The following is a 27,222-nucleotide window of genomic DNA, read 5'->3' as shown; positions in this document are numbered from 1 at the left end:
TAGCTACTCTCAATCAACCCATTTCAGGGGTCTAAGGATAAGGGATATTTTATAGGGGATAAAATTAGGGGAGGGCGGCCATTCATGCCACTTGGAGTTTTCAGAAAAGAAAAACAGGTATCTAAAATTAACTTCCAATCCCTTTCCTTCTCCATTACTCATTTTTTTACAGCAAATATCATTAATTGTGGGGGGGGGGGGGGAGGAGAGCGCGCGAGTCTTAGTTCTGCCAAGAAGCCATCTGTGATTGATCAGGTTCATTTTTACAGATTGCTGCCCTGAAATTATGGACCGGGCTAAAGACGGTTCAAATGGAATACACCCACCCAGAAGATCCTGGATTTTTCTCCATTTGCTGCCCATTCGTTCTCCAGAGAAAGAGAGCATATAGAGAAGAAAATACATTCCTGTCTTATTCTCATCATTATAAACCTACGAAACCTTTTGTGTGTGTCCGGGGGTGGGGTGCGGGGGACGGCGACGACAAGAGGTTTTAATTGAGAGGTACTGAGGTAGGAGGAGTGACGAGAGGGAGGGAGGAGGCGGAGGAGGGACTACGAACCCTGAAAAGCTGTGAGTGCCATAGCTTAGAGAACGAGAGACAGCGCTACCCGGAGCAGGCTGGACTTCTACTACTCCGCCTAACATTCGGGAGAGAGAGAGAGAGAGACAGAGAGCGAGCGAGACCGGAGACGTTCATTGACATAAAAGTGAAGACGCTCTCTCGGTTTAAAATAATAATAATAGTAAGCGAGATCGGGCAGAGAAGCGAGATCCAGAGTTCTTCCTTCTCTCCCTTCCGTCTTTCTTACGCTTTAAGGATCTGCGATTCATTCTTCTAATTCGCCCTTTATTTATTCCCCTTCCCTTGATCTGCCGAGAAATTTCTTTGCTTTAAGGAACTTGGATTTTGCCCTCTTTGGTGAAGAAAAAAAAAGGGGGTGAAGAATTTCCCCCGGTTTTTTTTTTTTGGTATATTTTTTAAAAAAAGCCAAGAAGAAGGGGCCCGAATCGAACCAGGCTGAATGAAGAGTTCTTCCTAAAAAAAAAAGCTTGCTGTTCAAACAAACCCAAACCATCCAACTTCAGCTGGGAAGCAGCGAGTCATAGCAGCTGTAAGATCCGAGACCTTGGAAAGAGGGGGAAAAAATGCACTGAAAGTTTTGGCAAACTTTTCTTCTTCGTCTCGGTTGTTTTTTTTCTTTCTTTCTTTCATTTTTTTTTCTTTTCTCCCCCACCCCGGTGCTTGTGTTGGTGGTGAGAGCGAGCGCGCTCGCGTGTGGGTGCCTTCTTGCCACCGAGGGCTAGAGTGTGCGTGGAAGAGGAAAATCGGCTACTATTCGCCGTGCTGCCGGGAGGGAATTGTTCTGGAGAAGCGGAACCGGCGGATCGGATCGGAACCGAGCTGAGCCGAAGACCTTGAGCGAGCGCGCGGCAAAACCGAGGGCAAAACTGCGTCTCTGGGGCCTCTGGGGAGAGCCGAGCTTATGGACGGGTGAAACCAGAGTCTAAATTCTCCCCCCTCCCCCCCCCTTCAACCCCTCAGCTTGATCAGAGCGACCGCCGAGCAAAGAAGAAGGGCTTAGACAACCCCTCGCTCCTGGAATCATGAACTTTCTGCTCACTTGGATCCATTGGGGGTTGGCGGCGCTGCTCTATTTCCACAACGCCAAGGTAAAAAAAAAAAAGAAAAAGAAAAAGAAAGAAAAAAAAGGAAGGGGGCGGGTGGGAGGATCTGGGGCAGCGGGGAAGCCTTCCTCCTCCTCTTCCTCCGCATGGCCTGTTCGCCGCATGTTACGCTTGAACGTGCGTGACGAGCGCGAGGGGATCGCGGGGCCCAAAGGGGAGCCCACACGCGTCGGAGGAGAGCGGATCCGCAAAGGCGCCAGACAGGCACCCACGGCCGGGTTGCCCCGCGCTTACAGCCCGCGTGTGCTTGGTTGACCTTGTGAGGGGGCAACGCGCCTATCTCGCCTCGGCGCTCTTCGGGGCTGCCGACAAAAGACCGGCCACCGACCTCCTCCCCCACCCCCTTTTTTTCTTCTTTTGAGCCGAGGGCGAGCGACTATACACGTTATGGCGTTTTAAAGCCTGTGACCGCACCACCCGCGTGGGGCCTGCGCGTGCGATCGCAGGGCTGGAAAAAAAAAAAAAGGAGAAGTAGATCAGAAGCTTGTTTGCCCACCCCGGCAGATCTGGCTTCCTTCTTGCACGTTGCCTTAGCTTAGTTAGACCGTTCCGTGTAGGTTTCCTTTCTCTTCCTGTCTGGAGAGCTGGGTAGTTTGGAAACCTGGTTTTTTTTTTTTTTTTTTTTTGAAGGACGCCCTACGGAGGAGGCACGTCTCTGCATCGTCATTGATCGGAGCATATAGGCTGACTTCTTGTAGCAGCAGCAAGCAGCGCGCGCGCTGCTCTCTCTCTCTCTCTCTCCCTCCCCCCCCCCGCTCCTCCTGACATTGCAAAAGCGGTGTTTTTGGCTTGTTTGCTTTAGTTAGTTAGGCAGGTTTACTGACCGGAGTTCAAAATTCCTGCCTTGCAAAAGCAAACAGAGATCAAAGACCGCCAAATGAATTCTGTGGCTCTTCCAGATTGATTTTCAGACGGAACGACCCTGCTGAGTTTCCATAAATAAGAGTTCCTGCTCTATACCGTTTCTCTCCCCCCCACTTCTAAACCCCTCTCATCTTTATTCGTTTCCTTATTATAAAAGTACGGTAAAGGCCATTACCCGAAGACCCCACTAGCAGGAGCTTTTGACTTGCTCCTTAAAGGAATTCAGTAAGATGGATGGTTGTAGCCTTTGCTTGGGTTTAGCTCCTGTTTGCTGTTAGGTAGTTGATTCACAAGAAAGAAAGGGGATGCGGGTTAATTTCCCATGGTTGTTTTTAGGGGGGAGAAGTGAAGTCTTAAAGCCTTCATTTCAAATGCAGGCATGTTGTCCTTTGCCACTTTTCAGAAATCTTGGACCAAAAGTCTTGTCATCTCTAGCCAATAAATCACCTGGTGGTGTCATGCTAAACGAGAGTGTAGAAATAGTTATAACTTTTTTTCCCCCAGCCACAGATGTAAGATATCTGCCATTTCAGATCAGTCTGGTTAGATGTCACAAGCGTTCCAAGCTGTTCAAGTCCAGCTTTTATGCAAGTGACAGCACAGCAGCACATTCATCTGTTCAGGACAGGAGATGTTCTTTGGGAAAAACTTGTGAATGGGTTAATCTGAGATGGCCATGCTTGCTTTTTAAAACGATCCTCAGGTTATACGGTTTTACCAAACCTACCCAGCCTGGTTTTACAGATTCCGTCATCCTAAACAATCTACCCAGGGATAGGAGATTTCATCCAGCATGCCTGGATGCCACTAGATTAAGAAAATTGATTTATGCATGAACTACTGTGAAGACAAGTAAAAATAGAATATATAAAAAAAAGTACACAGAGGGAGAATAGGTAGAATGATCAGAAATATTAAGTAAAGAGATGATCTTCAACTCTTAGGACAAGACAATCACTTAGGTAAGTTGCTTGGTGCCATAGTCTTATATATTACCAATCCAAAGCAGATACAGTATATGAAGTATGAATCTCTGGGGAGTAGACAATTAATGCATTTGCACTTTTTGACCCCAATAGTTTTGAAACAGCTTAACCTATATTGGAAACGTGGAAGGAAAAAACTATTGGTGGGAAGAGAATTAAGTTATTCTAGGCAGTATGGCACCTTAAGGGAGTGTGGAAGACAAGTGTAATCTTTTGCTGAAAGTGAGATAGCATTTATAATAAAAGTTATTAGGGACTATTAATTTGTATTAATATAATATAAACTGATTTCATAACTAATGCTTTTATTAATTATTACATAATACTATTAGGAACTAATTGTTTTATTTATTGGATTGCTGTTCACTGCCCAGAGTTGCTTTTGGTGAAATGGGCAGCTACATAAATTTGATAAATAAATAAAATATCCAGTCTTGACTTGTTGAATAAAGCCATAGTTAACTTGTTTGATATATTATGTGAAGTTTTGATCCATGGTTGGCACACCATAATGGCTGGATTCAAAAAAGCAATCAGTCAAAGCCAAACAAACCGCAGTGTAGCTTAATGTAAGTTGTGAGCTCATAAGTCAGGTGAAGGAAATGCAGGGCATTGGTTTCCTCTTACAGTTCATCTGTTGGCTGTAATAATGGTGCAGCCCCCCCCACCAAGTGATTAATCACTTTTGAAAGTGTTACTCTTGGAGTGAAGCATGTGTGAATGATGAGAAGACCCATGGGTGAAAAGACTGAAGATCCAAACCAAAATCTGCCTGCCTTTCGTTTTGCTACACTGGCAATACTTAGTCCCCTTTTATTATTATCTGATGTAATCAGTGGCGATACTAAGTTTGTTGCAGTGAGCAAGTCCTGGGGCTCTCTCTCAAGACATCTTTCTGGTCGGACTGAGCAAAGATCAAACAGTAAGGGTGGAAACAAGAGCGTGTGACCAGACTGCTAATGATCTCACAGCCATCAGCCTTTTGCTCAGGCCACATTGGGGTTCCTGCTGCTGTTTCTGAGGGCAGGCAGTGGGTCACCTTCCTCCTTTTAACTATGCAGCCAAAGGTGGAAAACTCTCAGTAATATCTCTTCCCAATACAAAGTGGGTGCTGTAGCCCTCTTCGATGTAGCCTAGTCATTTTTGAACTCGTTTTCCGTCTTATTTGTGCCGTGTCAGAAATCCCTTCCTTATTGGGCCATTGCACTTCCTTTCTCCTTTGAGTGCATAGCAGGGGGAGGAGGGGGGGGAGGAACCAGCATTTTAGGCAAAAAAAAAAAAAAAATACTAGAGGAGGTTCCCCCCCACTCCCAGCACCTAAGATGGCAGGGGTTTTTAACTCTAGTCCCAGGGGCCCTCCCAAAGTGGCTGGATTGTTTGCTCCAGTCCAAAACAGTTACAAAGCTCTTTTAATGAGGCTGCTGAGATTAGGGGGAGGGGAAGGAGAAAGCTAGAGAAAGAATGGTTTTGATGTGAAAGAATAGGAAGTGTGTGCGTATGTGTGTGTGTAGAAGCAATTTATTGAGTTAACCTTTTCCTTGCTTCATATAGGAATAAGTAGGATATAAGAATAGAATTGCCAGCTCCCTGCCAACTTGCTGTTGCTCAAGCCTTAAAGGAGATATTTCTCCTATTGTCTGTGCTGCTGAAAAATCTTAACAGGAGACAATTAAGTGTCTTAACGAGGGAAACAATGAGTAAAACCTCAGGCCAGGGAAAAGAGATGGGTACAAGCAATGTGACCTTCAAAAGGGCACTTGTCCCTTGAGAAAAAAAGTTTATTTTGTCCTTCCTTTGATGGGAACGGAGAATGTTTAGACCCTTCATTTAAAGCCCTGATACTTGGGTTAGCAGCCTGTCAGCATTGGCCAGAGGAAATGTAATTCATCAGCGTAGGGAGCAGAGGAGAACCTTCAGATTTCTCAAATGGATTCAAGGTGACTCTGCTGTATAAATAGCTCCTAGATTCAAAGGCAAATGGCATGAGCAATGGTGTGAATAGATTGTACGTGATGGCTTGATGGGGTTCCTTTTCCTTGTCTGATTGGTGAATATGCTGCTTCCAGTTTTTGCTAATCAAATAGTAATCCAGCCTTGATAGGTAATTTGAAAGAGGAAAAAAAAAAAGCAGGGAGGAGGAAGATGGACACAGACCATACCAAGTCCCCTATTTGCTATCTGGGATCTCTTCTAGTGATTTTTCAGATCTCTTTCCTAAAAGATCTTCACAACACCCCCCACCCCGCTTTGAGAGAGAGAGAAGGAGAAAGCTATTTTGGAGAAGGTGAAGCAGCAGCAAGGGGCAACTTTAGGTCAGAAGTATGGAACAAGTTTCTAGCTGATGCTGCAGGACCTAAGCAGGGCTTTGAAGAATTAAAGCCAGAGGTGTTTCCTTCCCCAGAGCCCTGACCAAGTTATGGCAGGGCTGCATGCTTGGCCGCTCAGTCAGGGCACTTGCGGGCAGAGTGTTTGCCACAGTCCCATCCTGCAGATGGAGGAATCCCAGGACAGCCTGCCACGGCCTGCTGGCTCATAAAGACTACGTGCTCTACGCGATGCTAGAGAAATGGGCGGACACCTGCCTTGACAAGGAGCTGTGGCAACTTGCCACCTCACCAGAGAGCTGCCTGTCTGAAGCGTCTTCAGACGCAACGGAGGCTGTGCTCGGAACTGATTGTAGCAGCTTGCTGGCCCATGAAGGCCTTGGTGATTAAGCTTCGACTTCCCCCACCTTGTTTGTAAAGTTGCTGTAACCTTCACTCAGAGATAGAAAAATCTTGGTCAGCTTAAAAAGGAAGATTGTCACCTGTGTGCTGCCAGACACCCTTCTTTGCAAATCCAAGTGATTCTATCTGTTGGGCCATCCCCGTAGATCAATCCTCCCCAATTCCAAGAGTTCCTAGTCATTGGCCACGTGGGCTGGGAGTTCTTGGAATTGTAGTCCCAAGTCAGGTAGGAGGTATCAGTTTAGAAGGGGACCTATGTAGACAGTGCAACAATTAGACATGCAGCATTGCATTCTTAGCCTCTGTTACCTTTTGCTGACAGCCTAGTGAACCAGCTGGATTGCTCTTGAAATCCACTGGCTGATTCCGACTCCATAATTTGCAAATCAGCAGGGCCTGCTGGTTCTTCCTTTCTGCTGTAACTGGGCTAATGACCTTGGCTAAATACCCCAGAGATCTGAAACACTGACATTCGGATTCCTTGTCGTGTCATTTTTAGAAGGTCACCAACATTGTTTTTCTCGTTTGCCAGTCACCTCCCCTGTTCAGGTTTGTGTTGTAGATTTTGATCTTAATAATAATAAATGCCTTAAAGCAGATCATTCTGCTGCCTAGAAAAGTGAGACTGCTGTCTGAGACAACTTTTTGAGTTCTTTTTGTCCCAAGTATAGAAAGCAGGCATAAAGCTGCATTGGTTCTTACTGAGTAGAGATCTTGGTTTCTCATGTTTGTACCCCAGGGGATCTTCCTTGTCTAGAGTACGATAATAGCTTAGATCTACTTTTCTTACATACTTAGAAAATGACAATTCAGTGTTTGCTAGAGTAAAGCCTGTATTTCCCACGTCTCTGTATATTTTAGCTCCCTTTTAGGCCCTGAAAGGTCTGTGATATCTTTCTGTAGTATTTCCCCCCATAAAATAGTTCCGTTAGCACTGAATCATAAAAGCAACTTAAATGTAGTAAGACAGCTAAAATGCAATTTCAAAAGTCAATGATTATTTAACCTTTTAGGCAACAGGTAAGCCATGGTTTGCCAACTTGGCACTTTCCAGGTAGAGAGAATCAAAGTGGGAATGCTGGCATGGTATGCAACACTTTTAAAAGCAGATGGACGTGGAATCTGGCCATGTACAGTATATTTCGTAGACCACCACTATAGAAACAGAAGCAAAAAGTCTCACAATAAGTTCCATATTTCCAACAAATGTTTTGGTTCACAATTCAGGTGCATTTTCTTTCTGGATTTTCTGCAGATAAATGGGTGTTAGAATATAATTGGCATGTGCCATTTTTGGTTTGCTTTTGTATTCTTCAAAGTGCAACAGATTCTGATCTTTATTACTAAAACCTGCAAAGTGACTAAGATCGAAAAAGAGCTTCAGGGTTTGTAGGGTGAGGGCACCGGATTTGTGTTCTGATTAGTTCTCTGTTGGTTTTGCAGGTGTTGCAGGCTGCTCCTGCCCAGGGGGATGGAGACAGGCAGCAAGGTGAAGGTAAGTGCTCTCTCTCTCTCTCTCTCTCTCCCTCCCTCCCTCCCTCCCTCCCTCTCTCTCTCTCTCTCTCTCTCTCTCTCTCTCTCTCTCTCTCTCTCCTTTGATGAGTATATAATAAGGGTCCCTTCAAGAAGCTGAATGTGTTAATGGTTTGAGGAGGAGGAGATGAACTGGCGTTAGCTGGACTGCTGGGAAGGGAATCCTCGCTTACGTTGCTAACATTTGAAAAATGAATATATGTGAGGGTGTGGGATGAAGGTGGTGTTGGACTGTAATTCTGTGGACAGAAACAATGGAAGTGACATCACTAACTGGAGTGAAGTAGACTAAAGATTTCCAGCATGACTACACTGAAAATGTTTAAATGAAGACAATGGGGGATTCTTAGTTGCCAGGTTTGACGTCTTTGGTTTCAAGATTTCCCAGGATTTTTTTTTTTATCAAGCAGCTGCAGTTATGCACAACAGTATTTTGCTTTAAAGGAGAAATGAGATAACACCATGTTTTTATTAAACTTCAAAGAACAACCTTATCAACCCAGATGTGTTAAGAGTACAGCTGCAGATCACACAGGCCGTGAATGGCAGGAGTTCAACCTCTACATGGAGAATATCCAGCTGAAGAAGGTTGTCAGGGACAATATATTGGATTGGAATGTTGGCATTTTAGTCTTTTTTAAACCTTACTTAAAACTAAGATCAGGCATCTCAGCAACTCTGGGAATAATAGTTGGAAGAATTTACCATGATATTCAAAGTGAAGTCACTCTGAAAATTTCTTGTCTCTCATCTTTTTGCTGGCAGACCTTTGACCCATGTTGTTTTGCTCAGACACACAAAAAAGTTATCAAACTATCAGTGAGTAAGTTTGCAAGGAACATGGCATTGGCCAACTGAACAGATAACTTTCCAGAAACAATTATGAGAAGGTTGATCCACCTTTTTAAAAGCCACAGTGCTATACTCTTACATGGGAATATGCCCTACTGTAAGGATGGTGATTTCTTTTGCATCAATATGCACAGCATTTGCTGTTGGTGTGTTTAGAAGAATCACCTGGACTTTAAGGTTGAGTCTGGGAGCATTTTTGCAAATAGGCCATTATAACCAACTGCACTTGCTGTATTGTTGGATCTTGTATTTGAATATGTCAAAAATTGAATAGAATGGAAGCTCCATTGTGCTTCTAAAAATTTAGACCAGCCATCTCCAGCCCGGCTCCTGTGGGATCTGCATCTGTGGAAATGGATCCATCACACTGGATGGGGATTATGGAAGCTGCAGTTGGGAAGCTATCAGGTTGCTACAAAAAGTTCTGTTATATGTGGAGCCAGGATACTCTGATTTTGGCAGTGTGGGTCTAAATGCAATTTGTCTTTTGGCCAAATGCTTATTAGACTTGGGTCTTGCAAGAGATTTCTCATAAAGAAATTCCTCAGCAAAGACAGTTTGCGAAAATATTCAGTAACGGTCAAATCTTATGCAGTACTTTGCAAAATATGTGGCAAGAAGGAAGGAAAGGAGGAGATGTAGAAATCAGACATACTACAAGTAAAGAAATTGAGAGGGATTCAGGGAATAATGGCAGTTTCTAAACTACTGATAAGAGGTTCACAATGCAGGGAGCACTGGTTTAAGCTTAGTATCAATCCTCACAGCCTTTGAAGCTTTAGGCAGTAGATGGTCACCTAACTCGGAGATTCATAGCAGTCAACTTGCTTTCCATAGGGTGAAATTCTGCTGTGGAATCCCTTTAGTTTGGGGCATTCAGGGAGTGGCACTTGCTGCTGTTCTTAGAGTTAGACAGCAGCAGGGGGCAGCCTTTTCTCTTACCAAGGTTAGTTTCAATTGCAATCAGGTTTTTGGCCTGGTGAACTTGGAGAGGAGTGTTGTCAGAGTCTTACGGGAGCATAACTTTGTAAGAGCACACCCTTATATTGTAATCTGATGGCTGTTCTGGTTTTAACATTTATTTATTTTTTTTGCCCTGAAAATGAATACATGGTTGTTCCTTTTTCTGCGTATGTGAGAAAACCATTGTATGGCAGGTTGATCTTTAAAACTGCTTGGGCCCTTTATCTCGAGCTGCAAATGCATGAATGACATTCAAGCACCGGCTTGTATTTTGTGGTGTTACTCTGTCACAAACGAGTTGTTTGGATTTCTTTGAGCTCAGGGACTGATACGAACTCTGCGGAATGTTGAATTTCAGAAAAGGCCAGCAAGGGTTTTGCAGGTTATCATAATTACATTTTTCCTTCTGCTTAAAGGTTAGGCGTTATGTCACCTAGTCAACTGGTAGCCAGATAAAACCAGGCTTGCTTACTGAGTCCTGATCCGATTGACATAATTGAATATCAAGAGATGTGATTAGCAAGCAACTGCAAGACAGTTGCTGCAGTAACTTTGCACAACGAGATAATAAAGATCTGGGGTTTCTGTAGAACCGTAGGGTAGCTTATCAGGGGAACTCACAGTGAAGCTTTAAAGATGCAAATGATCAAGTTTGACTATTTAAGACTTCACATTATTACACGTTAAACTGCAAATGAGAAGGCCAGCAACCAAGCCTTTCTGCTTGTGTATCAGTGTACTAGTCTCTTAAAATCTCACATCTCTCTTCATTATTTTGCACCATTTTTCTTCTTTGAATATCATTCACATGAAAGGATGGAAAGCAACAAAGCAATTTCTTACCTTTTTTTCCTGTTGATGTGTCTGTATCGAATCTGCTTTTGTAGGGTTCTTTTGCTACCAGATTGGCAAGTTAATTTAGGAATGTTACTTCCAAATGAAATAGAAGAATAATGCTTTCTGCTAGAATTATTATCTTAATGGAGTGTGCCAGCAATGGAGTTTACTAATGGTCGTAAGTCGAGGACTACCTGCACATGGAAAAACTTGTTGAATTTGTTTCAGGGCACGAGAGGCAAGTTGTTTGAGATGCTCCGTCTTTGTCTCTGTTTATTAGCTTTTTTCTGAATGCAGAAGCACGAGGAGGTAACTAATAATGTTTTCAACTCAGTGTTATTATGACAAAGTTTCTTGTGCTCTTGATGCTCAGAAAGAAGTGAATAATCAGTAAGGCGTTACATGTCTGGCTATGTGCCGACAAGTTTTCCAGACACTAAATTGTTTAATTCTCCCGTTTATAGATAGCTGCATTTTAAGATTAAGGTCAACCTGAAGGGGAACAAGGAGGAGTTGGCTTGCACTAATCCCAGAAGGCCTGAGAGGCTGATACTGGTGTTCGGGCTTGGACATAAGGTTGCGGTGGATGGAAGTGCTCCTTTTGAGCTGGAGACCACCCGTCACTACACATTTTCTCTCTCTGAGCAACTGTCTCTTTAAATAGGCACTTAGGCTGGGCAGCCAATAAAAATCCCAGGCAAGCTCCTCCTCAGATGGTGGCCCTCTCAGACCCACATGACCAAGAATTAACTTTCCGCAATTACCAAGAGCCCTGAGCTCACCAGGCAGCCCTCTTGTCTCTCTCTCTCTCTCTTCCCTCTCCCCACCCCCAGCACGTGCCTGCGCTTCAGTGGAGCAACCTTTATGCTGGTTTGTCACAGGTTCAGGACTGTTCAAAACGCTTACTGGTTTCTGTTTTTTCCATGATGCAAGCAATTTGTGCTTGTTATCACACTGGGTTATCAACACAGACACTGCAGGCCTTGGAAGGAAGAGAAAAAATAAAGGCACTTAGGTCAAGCAGTATCTCCTGCTTCTGTAAGAACTCCCTTAGCTGCTTCTAATGTGCTTGTTGGAGGAACAGGCAGAAGCCCATGTTTTGCTGAAAAGATCTCATATTCGGTTTGGAAGATAGATTTTGTACTCTTGCATTGAGCCATGTGTCTCTGTCTCCTGTCCTCTGTTTTGCAATGAACCATTAGCTTTAGCCTGGTCATGGTAGAATTGTGTGTTTGTGTGTATGTATAAATTTGTTAGGGCTGGGGACGTTGCATTCTTTTTTTCTCCCTATGTTGCATAAAAAAATTGGAGTGGCGTGAATTCCAATTTCATGTGACTTTTCCTGTATATTTGGATCAGACTTTCTCAACCCTAACTGTAGGCTGTCCAGATGTTTTGGACATGACAGCTGGAATTTCCAGCCATTAGCCATGCTGGCTGGTAACTGATGGAGGCTGAGCTAAATGTTGATGACTGAACTGGAATAAAATACATAATTTCCTAGGTAGAACCTCCCTCGTTTCATTCTAAACACCTTTCTAACATCAAAACTTAATAGTAAATATCTGGACTAAATAAGGGGCACTGAAGTTCTTTTGAACTTTAGTTTCAATTGGATTGTAGCCTCAATCCAGTCCAGAATTACTGCACATCTAATTCTACAGTAATTGAAGCAAATGATGAGGCCCTTTGGGTAAATATGAAATTATGAAAATGTTTTGCCAGCCAACCAGAGTGCATAGCACAGAATTGTGGCAACACTTTTGGGGGGAATGAGGTGATTGTTTGTTCCTTGTAGTTTAGAAACATAAATGAGGGGCATTTCTGTGCTGGAGTAAAACTAAAAATAAAACATTTTGGAGGGGGTTGGGAAACGTTACGGCGTGGGTTTATGGAAGGGAGGGGGAACCTTCCCTCCCGTCAAGTTCCTTGATTTTTGTGCTGAAAACTACATGAGTGGTGCACTACAGTCAAGAATGAGTTTCTACTTCTTCTCCGGCTACTTTCCACATAGTCTTGGCAGTAGCATAGGACCAGAAGTTAAAGGAAGAAGTATATTTTCCAGCTACATGGCACTGTGTGATGAGCCCTGGAAAATGTGATATTCCCACTGTAGAAAATTTTATGAGGAAATTGTATCTGGTCCTGCTCAACAGCTGTGCCTTTGAGAGAATCTGTTAGGCTAACATCAACTAGGAGCTGCGTTATTTTACATGTGAGGGGACACTGTGTTGGAGCCTCTGGGTTTCTGAAACGACCAGGTTCCCTTTTCATTCACTTCAAGGTAAAGCTTCTCTAACAAGCTGCCACTAGGCCGTGAGACTTGTGGCCTTATGAATCAGTTTTATTTTCATCTTGCAAATGCATTCAGTGTCTAGCTAGTTAACATTCAGACGAGACAGATGCTAAGCTTGTCAGTGATTCGTCATATCTTGCTCATCCACAATCCCTATAGTCTGCCTTCTTAGGCCTTAAGTACATTTTAAGTAGGCTAATGCATTTACTGAGAGTCTGTATTTTGGTGAGCCTGTTAGATAAGAATCCAGTAGAAGGGAGCAAAGTCAGTGGTCCTTATGCCTTAAGTCTATGTCTATACTACATTGTAATGTTAATGTTAAGACTTCACAGAATAAGTTTAACTAATCCCTCCTTTTCCTTTCTCTCTCTCTTTTATTTTCTAGTTATCTCATTTATGAAGGTCTTTGAGCGCAGTGCCTGCAGGTCAATTGAGACCATGGTAGATATTTTCCAGGAGTATCCTGATGAGGTGGAATACATCTTCAAACCGTCCTGTGTGCCCCTGATGAGATGTGCAGGATGCTGTAATGATGAAGCGCTAGAATGTGTGCCTACGGAGGTGTACAATGTCACCATGGAGGTGAGACTATGGTTTAACAGTGAAGAGCAGCCCAGAGTCCCTTGGGAGTTGGGCGGCATAGAAATATGATTAATTAAATTAAATTAATTAAGTCGACTTAACAATGAGGAAGAGTCTTTTGGCCTGCAATTTTGCCTTGTTTTCTTTAATAAATTCCACTATGAATGATTTCTATAATTTTGGGAAGGATCAACTGGTGGTCTGGGACCACTCCCAGCTCCTAATATATCAGTAACCATTTGTATCTGTTGGATGTGGAAAGAATAGAGAAAGATAAATCATAGAATTATAGGACTGTAAGGGACATCAGAGGTCTTCTAGTCTTAACTCCCAACTCAAGGTAGGAGCCTTATGCCAGCTCAATCAAATGGTTGTCCAATCTAGTTTTGAAAACTTCCAGTGATATGCACAACACTAGGAGGTAAGGTATTCCACTGATTAATTGTTCTCACTGTTGGGAAAATTCTCCTTCTAGGTTGCATCTCTCTTTTACACCCATTACTCCCTGCCCTTAGAGAATAAATCAATATCCTCTTCTTTGTGACAGCCCCTCAAATACTAAAGACAGTTATCATGTCCTTCCCCCATCCTTCTTTTTGATAGGCTAGATGTACCTAGCTTTTACCTACTTTTAATGTGACCAGAGCAACATGACTAGGTCACCTTGTCCCTGGGCAATATGAGTAGGTCAGAAGTGCTTCAGAGATTACAAATAGCGCAGCCAAAAATTAAAAACAAAAACAGCCCCCCCCCCCAATAGAACAGAAAAAAAATTGCCCTGATGGCCGTTGTTATTTCAAGAACTATAAACATGGCCGTGGCTACCATGATGCTCCTCTATGTTCTCCAAAGGGAAGGCTAGTAAACTGAGGGGATGTGCTTTGTACACATTCATTTGAACCTGAATAGAAGTCCCCCTGAAAATTCAGAGACCACTTTATGACTGTACTACTATATACACATGTATGCACAGAGAGATATAGAGATCGCATACCCATGTAATAACAACCTACATTTCAGGTTTCAGGTAGCTATGTTTGCTACACTTTCCAAACACTTTAAAAAACTTTGGTAGTTAGCTTGATAAACCAAATAGCCATGTTACTTGCCTCAGATCTGTTATTCTATATATGCCTTGCTTTCTTCTCTTTAAATAACATCCAGATTTTAGAATCTATATATCAAAGGATCTGTGTGAGGTAGCCAAGACCACTTGGTAAGGAAATCTGTTTTGGAGAGCAGGGCAAAAAACCCAAACAAACTTTTAAACTTGTGGGCATGAGGCCCATTTACAAAGTAGTTCTTGTTGAGTTACTGCCTCATTAAGTGATTGTTTGTAGGTATTATAGGAATGAAAAAGTGACTTAATAACCAATCCAGATTGCAAGTTTGGAAAGCAAAGGAAAACTGAAGATCATAAACACAGTCAGGGTTTCACCTGATGACTGATTTGATTAATAACCCTATTTGCTAAACCCAATTGTGATTGCTAAACGAAGACGATTGCTAAATCGTCCTTTTTGGCATGGTCATTCATATCAGAATTTGGCATTTCTTATTGCTTTTGAGCATTTCCCTATACTTTCCTGCTCAAAACTGGGTCCCATGAGTTTAGAGCAGTGTTTCTCACACTTTTAACAAAATGTATGGATTTTGACTCCCAGCATGGCTGGCTGGGGAATTTTGGTAGTTGAAGTCTACATATCCTAAAGTTGCCAAGTTTAAGAAATACTGGCTTAGAGGGTAACATGGGGTTAGGGTGGCAGCTTAAGGATGCTAACTCATGTAGCCTTGATTTTGCCCCCTCTGTTTTAGCATTGTTTTGCTTATTTGTTTTGTGAGATGGCTGTTGAAAGTTATCCGCTTGTAAACGTGACTCACTGTTCCTCTTTTTTCTTTCTCCCTTCTGCCCGCATTTTTTCCTTCTAGATCATGAAACTCAAACACTTTCAGAGCCAGCATATACACCCGATGAGCTTCCAGCAGCACAGTAAATGTGAATGCAGGTGAGGACGGAGAGCTTTTCTGATTGCATTTGGAGAAGAATTATGCCATTGTACCAGTTGTATCCATCTATCCACCCAAAATCTTGTGGTCTCCTTTTTTATTGGGAAGGGTTTTTCCTTACTAGCCATTGGCTTGGTGATTTCATCTATCTTGATTGACAGATGATGTAAGTCCACTGTTCAGTAACAGGAGGGCTTTAACTTTTTATCTTAAGAAACCTCAGTTGCATCAACATTGCTTCAGCAGGAGAAGCATTCCTTATGGGTCTGCATCTAGGTCACAAAATAAATCTGTGTGCTTACATGCTCTCAGTCTCTGTCATGGAAATTTCACTGGCTGCTTGGTACATTCTTTGGGTAGGTGCAATTGAGAACCAGCAGCTGGTTGAGAAACATTGTATTGCTGTTCTGCTCCAACTGAGTAAACAGGTGGTTGGGTTGTGCCTTATGTCCCTATGTGCTCTGAACCCTTAACCCCCAACCTTTGTTGTATAAGTTTACCTGATCATGAGAACATGATTACAATCAAGAGAGCTACTTTGGTGTAGTGGCTAAAATGCCTGGACTAGAATCCCAGAGATTGCAAGTTCTAATCTTCCTCAGGCATGAAAGTGAGTTCAGTGACTTTGGGCCAGTCACTTCTGCAGCCCACCTCACTGTACAGGTTTATTGTTAGGAAAAATAGAAGGCAGAAATATTGTATATTTTGCCTTGAGTTGTACAAAATAACAGTGGGATATAAATCTAATAATAAATAGATCCGTATAAGGCAGAGCTCTGACGTCAAATTATATTCATTTCCATGTCAATGTCTACAAAATTTCCCTTCACATTTTGCTATTCAGTCAATGTTGGGCAAAGGGATATTGGCGGCAAGGACAAAAAGTATGACTTTTTAATGCATATATTTGGGCATAATATCTGAACAGTGTTTTAATTTGATCAGAAAGAAATGTGCTTCTTTTTCTGCCCTTGGCTGTCATAATTAAGGCCAACCTTCACCAACCTGATGGTCCTATGGCGTTTTAAGCTTGTGCTGCCATTATCCCCAGATAACATTGCCAGTTGACAAGGATAATGGAATTGGTAGTCTGGAACATTTGGAAGGCTGAGACAGGCAGTGCTGGAAGGCAGAAAGATCATCCTTTATTATGTTTGCTGCTGAAAGTGGGGTGGTAAAAGCATGGATGGGATCTTTGTATTTATTGCTGGTTCTCTTTTAATCCTGCTCTTCTTTTCTTCCATTATAGACAAAAGAAAGAAGTCAGAATTAGACAAGAAAAGTAAGTGACCTAGATTATATCCCTCCCCTAAATTGGTGTTGGTGATCTCCCTCCTTTCTTTCCCAGATCACTACAAATAAGAACTGGTTGTTTCTGTGTGTGTGTGTGTGTTTTTTTTTTAAATCATCTAAAGAATTATACCTTGAATCCATTCCTCTTAGCTACAGTCACACATGTAGCTTTGACAGCTGTGATTCCCTTATGCCTTGAGGCCATTTTGAAACTGTTTACTTATAAAAAAAATACGTCAGGAACAGCATGGAATTAACCAAAAGCTTTTATCCCTTTTCAAATGGATTCTAGCTGAAACTTTCCTTCCACATGCATTTGGTCACCATTGCCCTCCCCTCTCTTTGCTGCTTTGATGAAAACTTGCTGATGTTCACAGCAACTTTCATAGATGCCTAACATTAAGGCTGTGCATGGGGGCTCTGCTATCTCACTTAGAACAAGGGAGTTTGCCTTTTCATGAACCAAAAGCCACACACACCCAATCAAAGGGTGGGTAGTGTTCTGATGTGAATTAACTTTGCATATCAATCATGAAAGGTGGAATAGAGAGAGTTATATTCATTTTATTGCCAGCACTCCCCAGCATGGTGCCTTCTGTAGTGCTTTTGGGTTATCTATCCCAGGCTATAGGTATTGCAGTCTGGGGCCAACAAGATAGTAGTTCAAAGCATCTGGAAATACTGCATTGTGCTGACTGTAGATGAGTTGTGTTGTGGGAATGGAAGTAGCTGATTTTGTAATGTGAAACTGACATCTACCTTGAGATTTGTGTAGTATTATTACACAACTTATAGATTTCTTCTCTATACATTAGCCAGCCTAATCAAATATAGATATATTTTTTCAATTTCTAGCTTAGAAATAAATGCATTCATGCACTGTGAAGGGTATATTAAGATGGTTCGTGGTCTGGAATTTGGCTTGGAAGCTGGGGGAGAAAGAGAGAGAATGGGGTTTGGGGAGGATATTTTTAATTAGTTGTGCTGTTCTCATACATGTCCTAGCTTAATTGAATTCTCATGAATTCACATTGTGGAGCCATCAGTGGATTGCCCAGGGAAATACTGCTAGCTTGGCTTACTCTTCTGGTGCACATGTTATTCAGCTGAATGGCAGAGTGACTCAGAGATGTAAAAGTGTTGTGATTGAGTGAGCACCGTGGCCACAGTCTTCCCTATGGGACTATAGCTTTCCACTCCTTCAGGTGGCTTACTTTGCTTTGCAAATCTCCATATCGGTATCGGGTTTCCTCTGGTTTGGGTTAAGCTAAAATTCCTCTTATGCTTGATGCCTTTTTCATGGTGTGCCTCTGGATGAATGTGGCATAAATGAATGTAAAACTTTGTGAAAGTTTCCTGAAGTAAACATGCTTTCTCTGCCCTGCTAGTAGTTCTGTATTCTTGTGATGCTTACTTTGCTTGTGGTTAGGAGAGAAAAACTGATGCCAACCAAGAGGCTTGAACAAGATCCAGGTCACATCCTGTCCATTAACCTCAGGGACTTCCTCCTTTATTACAGCATCTCTTTCTTCCAAAGTTTAAATAAACTGTTTCTTGGAAGAAAGTACTTTTTTGTATTAGATATTGTCCCAAGAATATTGCATTTTTCTGTGTGCATTTCTCCCAGAGTTTACTACTGGAGCAGTAGGTACTAAGTTTCACCTGATTTTCTCCTTGGCTGAGATTGCTGTTTTAGACCTGTACACACAATCAAAAGTACATAGGAAGACCTTAACGTGTGGGTAGGAATTTGCTTTGCAGAAGGTCCCAAGGTTTTTCCAGGCAGAGCTGAGAATATCACTTGCCTGAAAACCTACCAGAGACTCTGGTGTATAGTGTAGACAATATTAAATCGGATGAACTGGTAGATTGTGCAGTAGAGCTGGTTTCTTAGGATCACCATTTTTAATGAAAGGGTGGACAACCAAACCTATACATTACTTTCTCTAGTATTAGCACATTCTCTGTTAAAAAAATATTGTCATCTTCCAAGGAATGATAGTTAGGTTAGCCTTGTTGCCTTACCTAACAACCTTATCTCATTGCCTTACCTAAATTGGCTCTATTTTAAACCTCTGGTACCAGCAAGGGCTTCAGAAGTAGGAGGGATTAGAGTTCATCTGCCTGTATGTAGTAGCTCATAGAGATTTTGCTTATTAGTGATAATCCTTATAGCAGGGGTGGGCAACTGTGGCCCTTTTACAACCTGTGGACTTCAACTCCCAGAATTCCTGAGATAGCCAAGCTATCTCAGGAATTCTGGGAGTTGAAGTCCACAGGTTGTAAAGGGCCACAGTTGCCCATCTCTGCCCTATAGTAATGGGTTCAGAAAGGCCATAATTACCTAATGTTCCAAGTAAGACCAGAGCAATTGATGTTGAACTGCATATTAATAGTTTACCTCCTATTTCATAGAATGCAGAATTACCTCTCCATTTTTCACTGTTACCTGCCTGTAGGTGAACAGCCTAATGATGCTTTCTGATGGTTCCAGTGGGAATTCTCAGAAATAATTTGCTGAGGGTAAAGATTGTGCATGTCAAAATGAAAACCATAAAACAAGCCGGTGCAAACGGAGCCATGTTTGCACATTGTTAAGCGCTGCTCATCTTTTTCTTCATCACTGAGGATGGAGAGCCCATTCTATCTGGGGACCAGTGAAGTGGCTTTTTGGGCCGGTACTGGAGCCAAAATAAGGCATTTCAATTTCTTCAGGAAATGAGCAGGCTGTAGGAGTTGTAGGCTGGGTCATATTTGAAGTGAGACATGCCTATCTGTAACTGGAAAGGAAGTTGAGAGTCTTGTCAGGTTTCAACTTTTGATAGAGTTGTGTGAAGTGTAGAAACAAATGTATTTAAAAGATTTATAGGACCACCCATCTTAAAAAAACAACAACTCACAGCAAGAAAGCAGAAATGTCTCAACTCCAAAGACTTCCACAGTTTAGATGCTTATACTTTACCTAAGTGCATATGGTAGCTTCTCCCTCTTTTTCCTCCTCTTTCCTCCCCCTGTGCACTTTCTCTCTCTCTCTCTCTCTCTCTCTCTCTTGCTTGTTTTGTTTTTCTTCCAGAAAATCAAAGCGAGGAAAGGGGAAGGGTCAAAAAAGAAAGCGCAAGAGAGGCCGGTATAAACCACAGAATTTGTACGTTTTTTGCATCATGTGCTTTTAGACTCTGCCCTTTACCCATTTCTTTCTATTCACCCCTCAAATCAATACTCCTTGCTTGCATTACATCTAATTAAACAATCAAAGGCGCAAACAATTTTCACTCGCATCTCCAAATCACTTGTTCTTGTGGTGGCACTATAAGTTTGGGGACATTGGGGAGCATATAAAAGCTGTGATCCTTTTGTTTTTTCTTGCTTGGGATTATTCTGGTCTTTGAAAGACACAGTGACCTAAAAGGATAGGCAAATTTCTCTTATTTTCACTCTTGCTTTCCCTCTAAAATGCTCTTACATGATTTTCCCCAACCCACTTCCTTAATTTCCTCTTGGCTGTCACTTACAATCCTGTTGTTGTGGCAGCAAGAGCTTCATACTTGTCTTTCATGCATGTTTGCCTGTGTGTGTATGTATGGAGACTGATGGCAACTACTAACCATTACCAGAAGGGAGCTAGAGGATTCTGGGAAAGTTTGGGGAGTGCTCTCTCTTTCTCTCTCTGCCAGAATTGGGTGCCTTTTCTCTTTCTCTGCCTTTTCTACATCTCAATTCACCAAATCCTGCATTTCCAGTCATTCTTAGGTGGCGGGGTGATGCGGGTGAGGGATTTCAAGAGCTGCTGTTTTGATTCAATCCGTATGGAAAACGACACAATTTGAATAGGAGCAGCTGGGTTCTGAAGCCTGTTTCTCTCTCTCTCTCTCTCTCTTTTTTTTAAGACAGGGGCTTCTCTGTAGAAAGAGTTGCCCTTGAGTATTATTATTTTGCTATTGGCTCAGAGACCTCAGTTAACAATAAGGAGGCTCTCCTTTCCACTGCAAATTGGACTAATGCAGGATTTGTGGATTAGGCCGTTACAGAGAGCCCATTTCTGCCTTTTAAAAAGCTATTGCAAGTAAGTGTTGGAATGCCTTTGGGAGTGTCTGCCCCCCTGCTCCCAGCAGTGCTCTAGGCGTGCAGTGTTGGGAGTGGGGGGCAAGGGGTGGGGGCAAGGGTTGCTTCAATGTGTAGGGTGTTGCATGTGTACATTTCTTCCCGCTAAAGCGCTGTAGCTTAGACCTCTTTCCTTTTGCCTTTTTGCAGTCACTGTGAACCTTGCTCAGAAAGGAGAAAGCACTTGTACAAACAAGATCCCTTGACCTGTAAATGTTCCTGCAAATTCACAGACTCACGTTGCAAGTCGAAGCAGCTTGAGTTAAACGAGCGCACTTGCAGGTTTGTGTCCTGAAGAATGAAAAAAACAGAAAATAAACCCCACATACTACTCTCTCAGACATATTCATTCAACACACATCTAGAGAGAGAGATAGAGAAAGGAATGAGCTTCTGCTGGCTTCTGGTGCCAGGATTCTAGTATCCTTCTTTTCTTCTGCTTGGCCAGTTGGGCAAGAGGGAAAGAGATGGTGTAATCTGCCTAAAGTTTAAAACTTCCCTTGTTCTGGCAGAGTTGAACTGTAGGGTGATGATAGATAATCTAGAATACATCTCTTAGGGATCAAGGTGGCTCCTCCCACATGGCTAGCGCTCAGGAGAAGTCCTCCAAGACCTTTATGCAAGTCCTTGTTTAATGCAAGTGGCTGTTTAATGAGATTGCCAGTCTTTTTTTTTTTTTTGCCTCAAAGCAAATATCTTGTCCCAATCCACCTTTTTAAGCTCTGTAGCAGACCTGATTAAATCTATCTGGGACTGAGTCATAAATCCAGACATGCATTCTTTCCTGCACTTCTCTTTTACTCTAGAATGTGTGGTTTTTTTAAAGAAGAGTGTGTGATTAGCCCCTTTCCTTCTCTATATTATTTCTGTATATTCAGAAAAGTGAAGAGCCTGGCTGGAGCTCAAGTGGTCCAAGTAAAAACCAGGATATCTATCCCAGATGGATACCCTACCTGGTGTCATGCAGATGGCATACTGTCATCTGAGTTAACCTGCTTTGTGGCTGCAAAGGTCATCCCACCAGTATGGTTGCTGTGACTCTTGAGAATAGTGCATGAGGTTCTACCTTTCCTACTACATCAGAAACGCTCACCTAGAGCCAGGCTGATGGCTTTGGGCTTTATACGTATGTATCACGAAGCTCAGTTCTCTGACTGGGCAAAGACTTGAGACATGGCTGTGTGTGTAGAGGAAAGATGTGAAGATCTGTAATCTGAGTGTGGATGCCTAGTGCCGCAGTAAGAAGAGAGCCAGCTCTTCTTAAGTTACAGTTCACCGTACAGAAGTAGCCCCTGGAGAGAAACCAGACAGTTGTCTGACCTTGACCTTTATAGTTCCCCCTCAAATTAACCAATGAGAAGTTTGAAGTAAGTGCCATGCTATTCCCAGGGGAAGAAGAAGGGGGGCGGGGGAATGGCTAATTAAGAAATTGCCCCAGCTTAGAACCAAGGCCAGCATACAGGTTGCCCTCGAATAGTGCCAGAGGATAGGTTGGATTGTTTTGGTTTTGGCAGCTGCTCAGCTGCTTCAAATGAACTCTTCACTACAGGGAGGAAATCTGGACCTCAAAGGCACAGCTGATTCTTCGTTTCCTGGCTTCTACACAGCTGCTATGGTTGCTGCTGTGTTTAGGCACTAATCTCCGCCTCTGCAAGCAGCGGGATTAAGCGCTTTGTTTTCTCCCCCTTTTGCTGGCACGGGGCACCCCGTCTTGCTTTGGCTGCACCTCTTTAAAAACACAGCAGAAGAGGTTAGTGTGGTAAAACAGGGTAGATTGTTTCTGTACAGGTACGAGAGAGATATGCCAGGATATAAAAAATAACTTTGGAGATGAAGTAGTGTTCTTAATAGTATTCTTATCTGCGGGGAGAAAACTGGAGGAAATGCTGTGGCTTTTTCTTTTTCTTTGCTGTTGGTCCCTGTTACAGGATTTTGATTTATTCTGTGGCAAAACACTTTCGCTGATCTTTTTAACGCAAGAGGCTCCTTCTCACCTGCCATGTTATTGTCGGAGAATCCCGCATGCAGTGACATAACCTCTCCTCCCTTCTCTCCTCTCCTTCACAGATGTGAAAAACCAAGGCGGTGAGCAGCAGAGAAGAAAGGGAGTGCAGGCGCAGCCTCGGTTCTGGAGCCTGACATCTCACCTGGTCAGAAACAGAAAACAAACACTAATCCAAATGAACACTAAAAATGAAGGATCAGCAGCGCACAGCACTTTTGAGTATGGACGATGGACTCTGGAAGGAACATTCCCTGAGGACCCGCGCAGGATTCACCTTTTGGTTTTGACCTGGTTTTACAGAAAAAAAAAACTTTCCTTCTCATGCTGCTAAGATATAGAGCCAGGGAGAGTGGAGTGATATATGCTTGGGACTCCCAATACACATGAAGTATATGTATATGTATATGAATATGTATGTGCATATGTATATATACTGAATTTCTAAAACATTGCTAACATTATTGGTGTCTTCACTGGATATACTCAACTGCTGTGGACACAAGTGGGCTATTTGGGACATAAGAAAGAAACTACGACTGGACTCCAGTCAATACTGCTCAATATATTCTTCATACTCTTCCTGACCCTCTAAAGCCTGCTGGTCTCACTTCCTCTCCCCACTCTCCTGCCCCACTCCCGTGTGGTGAAACATTTGTACGAGAAGAGATGGCAGGGGATTCCCAAAATGGCACCTTGGAATACTGTGGGTCAAAAGGTCAAGGAAATAACTCTTAAATGCTGGAACTGATGATTCAATCAAATTCCCTTTCCCTTCCTTCTCGAAAATCTCTTCTGAGTCTGGCTCACAACCTGCTGGCTTCACTGGGTCATTGGTGTATATTTTTGTATTGACTTGCTGCAGGAACATTTTGCCACAGATAACGTGTTTTGGCCTTAATGATGGGAAATGGCTGATGTTTGGACTTGTCAACTCAAGGAGGCGTCCCTGGAATCCTGCCATCCCTGTTGGTTGGCTACTTAAATAATGGATGTCATATTGGCAGAAGGAGACGGAGGAAAGAAGGGGGACTAACAGAGAGCCAGGCAGTTGAACCAGCACTGTCAACCATCATGCACAGAGCTGCCACTGAAGATACTTCTGGAACTTCTCTGGAAAGGGATATTAATTTAAGTATATATGCGCAATAGGCAGGATGCGTGAGTGTGTGTGAGTGAGGGGGTACATACCGGTACATGCAACTGAATAGGGGTGGTTTTATTTTTTGTGCCTAATAAGTTTAAAATTGGCTTGTTACATTAGAGGGAAAAACTGGTGAGAGCTTACTCTTTAGCATTGTAAATGTGTTATTCTCAGTCTTGTACCATGAATATATTAAGACATAGTGTTCTTTGCTAGACTTGTGATGTAGGACTTATTACCACTACAAAAATTAGCATAGAGTTTCCCCATTATCAATAATATCTGGATAATTCGGTCCAGCCATCCAGATATGACTTGCATGAAAGGTCAATGGGACTATACATTGAATTCCAGAGTTACTCTGCTCCCAGTGTTGACAGAAGAACTTTTGAATTAAAGAGGGACCTTGTGTGACATTCTAAAACAACCTTCATGACTTCCCTACTTAAGAAGATTCTACAGTTAAATTGAAGAGAATATGGGGGATGAAAGGAGCAATGTGATTTTGGGGTGGTTCTAAATGTGTTGTCCAGTTATTCACTGCAAGAGCTGAAATAATTAATTAATCAACACTGCTATGAAGCAGATTCAAGAAGGAAGGCAAAACCACCATGCTTCCCTCTGTCCCTAAAGCCATACCTATTCCCAAATTAGATAATTCACCTTGACTTTGACCTTTACTTTTGGAGTGCCCACTGTAGACCTTACAAAGTGCGATTGTTTTATCCAGTTTCCCCATTGACCTATACAGACCAGCCATGTAAGCTTTTAGTTAGCCTCCCCAATCCAAGCTCTTCCATAGCTGTTAGACTTCAGAGCCAATAATCCAAATCAGCAAGGCAGATAGGCTGAGGAAAGTCGGAATTGCCATTGGATAGTTCTGGAAGGTAGCAGATTGGGGAAGGCTATCTCAAGCTTTTTCTGTTAGTTTCTTGAATGGTTGATTGCTGGGTTATTCCGGTAACAGTTTTGGAACCTAATTGAATAGCCTTAAGTGCTTCTATGCAAAAAGATTTGAGTTCAGGTGTACAGAGTCTGATCTAAGTCCCAGAGTTAATAGCATTTTAACATGCTTGGATTTTGATTCATCACCAAAATCTAAACCAGTGTAAATCTAATGAAAGAGGGAGGAGTGATGGTTTTCTTTTTTGCATATAGGTCCAAAACAAGTTTTTTTTTTTTAAAAAAACAACAACAACTGTTTGTAACCAAGTCAGTATATACGTGACTTTCAGAGACAGCAGACAAAGCTTTGATACCAGGCAATTGGCAAGATTCCATTTAACTCTGGTTTGAAGATGTCCTTTGAACAATGTTTCTCAAATTGGCAACTTCAAAATATGTGGACTTTTAACTCCCAGAATTCCTCAGCCATGGGGGATTATGGCAGTTGAAGTAATACCTTTTAAAGTTGTCAGGATTGAGAAACACTGCCTTAGAATATGGGACTTGGACCAGCCAATCTGATTCGTTGAGATTCAGTTTTAGCAATCAGTAATTGTTCTTGGGGAATCAAGCTACAATTTTCAGTGCCTTGCATATAAACACTTGAAACACCAAAGCATCTAAGTCACCAGGCATTTAATAGGTATTTGGACAGAAGGTGATAAGGCAGGTTTTTAAAGGCAGCAATACACTCTTATGAATGTCTGAAGCAATTTGACTTGTCCAAAGATGACATGGCTTCAGCTTCCTTTGCTGGGAAATGCAAAATGATACTGGCTGACGGCCACTGGGTACTGTTCTCTGTTAAACATTCTGCAGTCCCAGATCAAATACGTTAGGAGAATTGACGCTGCTGGACATCACTGAAGCTGCAAGGACAGGATTCCCATTTTTCTTACTGCATTGAACTTTGTTGGGCTATCACCAGGCAGCATTCCATCCAGCTATTTTAAGTCCAGATCAGCATTGCTGCCATGGGAAGGCTATTGCTGTATGGTGTGTATGTGATGCATCCGTAGGTTTCTGGTTGCTATGAAGTTAATGAATCAACTCTGAAGAGGATGACTATCTCTATATGTTTGAGGGGGACAGAATCCAAGCAACTCTTTTCCCTACCACGAAGTAGTGCGAGATCCTCCTTGCCCTTCTTCTTCCCCGTCTTCCCCTTCCAGCCCCTCTCTTTCCCTAAGACATGTAATGTTGTTTGGATCTGGCCATCTGTTTGGCATTGTCAGAACATTTATCAATCCATTGTTGGAGATTGCATAGCTGAGTCTGCAAATGTAGAGCACTGTTCTATGTACCTGGAAAGTTGTGTCTCATTGCCTTCATTGGACTGGTGTGTGTGCCTCTTTCTGGTTGTTGTTTTCTTTTTTGTACTATACTTGGTCCATGTCAGAATCCTGCCAAATGCTTGTCTGTTTACAGAAAAGCAAGAAAAACTGGCCTTAAATCAGCCTTTGACGAGTGTTTATTAACCACTATAAAATCCCCCTCTAGCTGATAGAAATATGGTATGCATTCAGTTTGTATGTGTGTGTGTCTGTGTGGGGACGTGTGCACATGTGCACACACGTATAACTGAAATGTATATATTCATGCTGTGTGAGGTGACGTTCTATATACTTGTTTAATATCCCTTTAAAATTAGAAATTAAAAAGTAATAATAATTTAAACTAGGTATTTTTCAGTATTCTTTGTTTAATATTTAATTTTACTATTTATAAGTTGTACCTCTTTTTTTTTTGTACTGTTATGTATAAATTTTTAACTCTTCTGTTTCAACCAATCTTCCCCAATTGTTGAGAAAGTGAATAGCATGATCAGTTATTTAATTAATACTTAACACTCATCCCTACACATTCCTTTTAAGCAAAGTTTATACATCTACATATATATATATTTGGCTATACATGTGTAAGTGTGTATATATATATATGTTTATGTATATGTGTGATTAATTAGACACTACATTTTTTATATATGTAAACTTCTGCCCCAGATTATAGAAAATTTTACTATCATTTTATTTATTGGTGCTACTGTTTTTCTGTACTGTGGCTAAAAAAAATCACTAGCCACACTGGCTAATCTCAAGATTCCATAAGAAATATTTATTTTTGACAAAAATATCTTTTAAAAAAAACGCCATCTATGTTTTTTTTTTCCTTTTTTGTAATAAAGAATTTAATTCACACTTGTTTTCTTTTTTTCTCCTCCCCTCTCCGCTTTGCACGTTATTTTTCTGTTTTCTGTTTTGGTTTTGCTAATTGGCTGTAAGAGTGGAAAAACCCCCAAACATTCTCAGGAACCATCCGAATATATTATCAGAAAGAGGATGTTCTTAATGCAAGATGAAAACAGGTTGTTCTCTGCAACCCCTTTCCCAAAAAAACAAACA

The 27,222-nt window shown here is 42.1% G+C and overlaps 1 protein-coding gene across 4 annotated transcripts; it reads left to right on the top strand.

Annotated features, from left to right (window-relative positions):
- The first annotated feature begins 609 nt into the window (after positions 1 to 609).
- VEGFA (vascular endothelial growth factor A) lies at positions 610 to 27,011 on the top strand. 4 transcript variants are annotated; one of them, XM_070932481.1, is made up of 8 exons: positions 610 to 1,674; positions 7,709 to 7,760; positions 13,132 to 13,328; positions 15,258 to 15,334; positions 16,585 to 16,617; positions 19,702 to 19,755; positions 20,880 to 21,011; positions 22,797 to 27,011. In XM_070932481.1, exons 1-8 carry the CDS (start codon positions 1,609 to 1,611, stop codon positions 22,816 to 22,818), a joined length of 633 nt encoding a protein of 210 aa, XP_070788582.1. In that variant the 5' UTR covers positions 610 to 1,608; the 3' UTR covers positions 22,819 to 27,011. The 4 variants fall into 4 exon arrangements, with proteins under 4 accessions (XP_070788582.1, XP_070788581.1, XP_070788584.1 ...); XM_070932480.1 differs by having other exon boundaries at positions 19,702 to 19,773; XM_070932484.1 differs by lacking the exon at positions 610 to 1,674 and adding an exon at positions 3,099 to 3,515 and having other exon boundaries at positions 19,702 to 19,773.
- The last annotated feature ends 211 nt before the right edge of the window (positions 27,012 to 27,222 follow it).

Source organism: Pituophis catenifer, unplaced genomic scaffold, assembly GCF_029215685.1.
Source record: "Pituophis catenifer annectens isolate HBS135680 unplaced genomic scaffold, rPitCat1.0.hap2 SCAF_1, whole genome shotgun sequence".
NCBI lineage: Eukaryota > Metazoa > Chordata > Lepidosauria > Squamata > Colubridae > Pituophis > Pituophis catenifer.
This window is presented reverse-complemented; position numbering and strand designations above follow the sequence as displayed.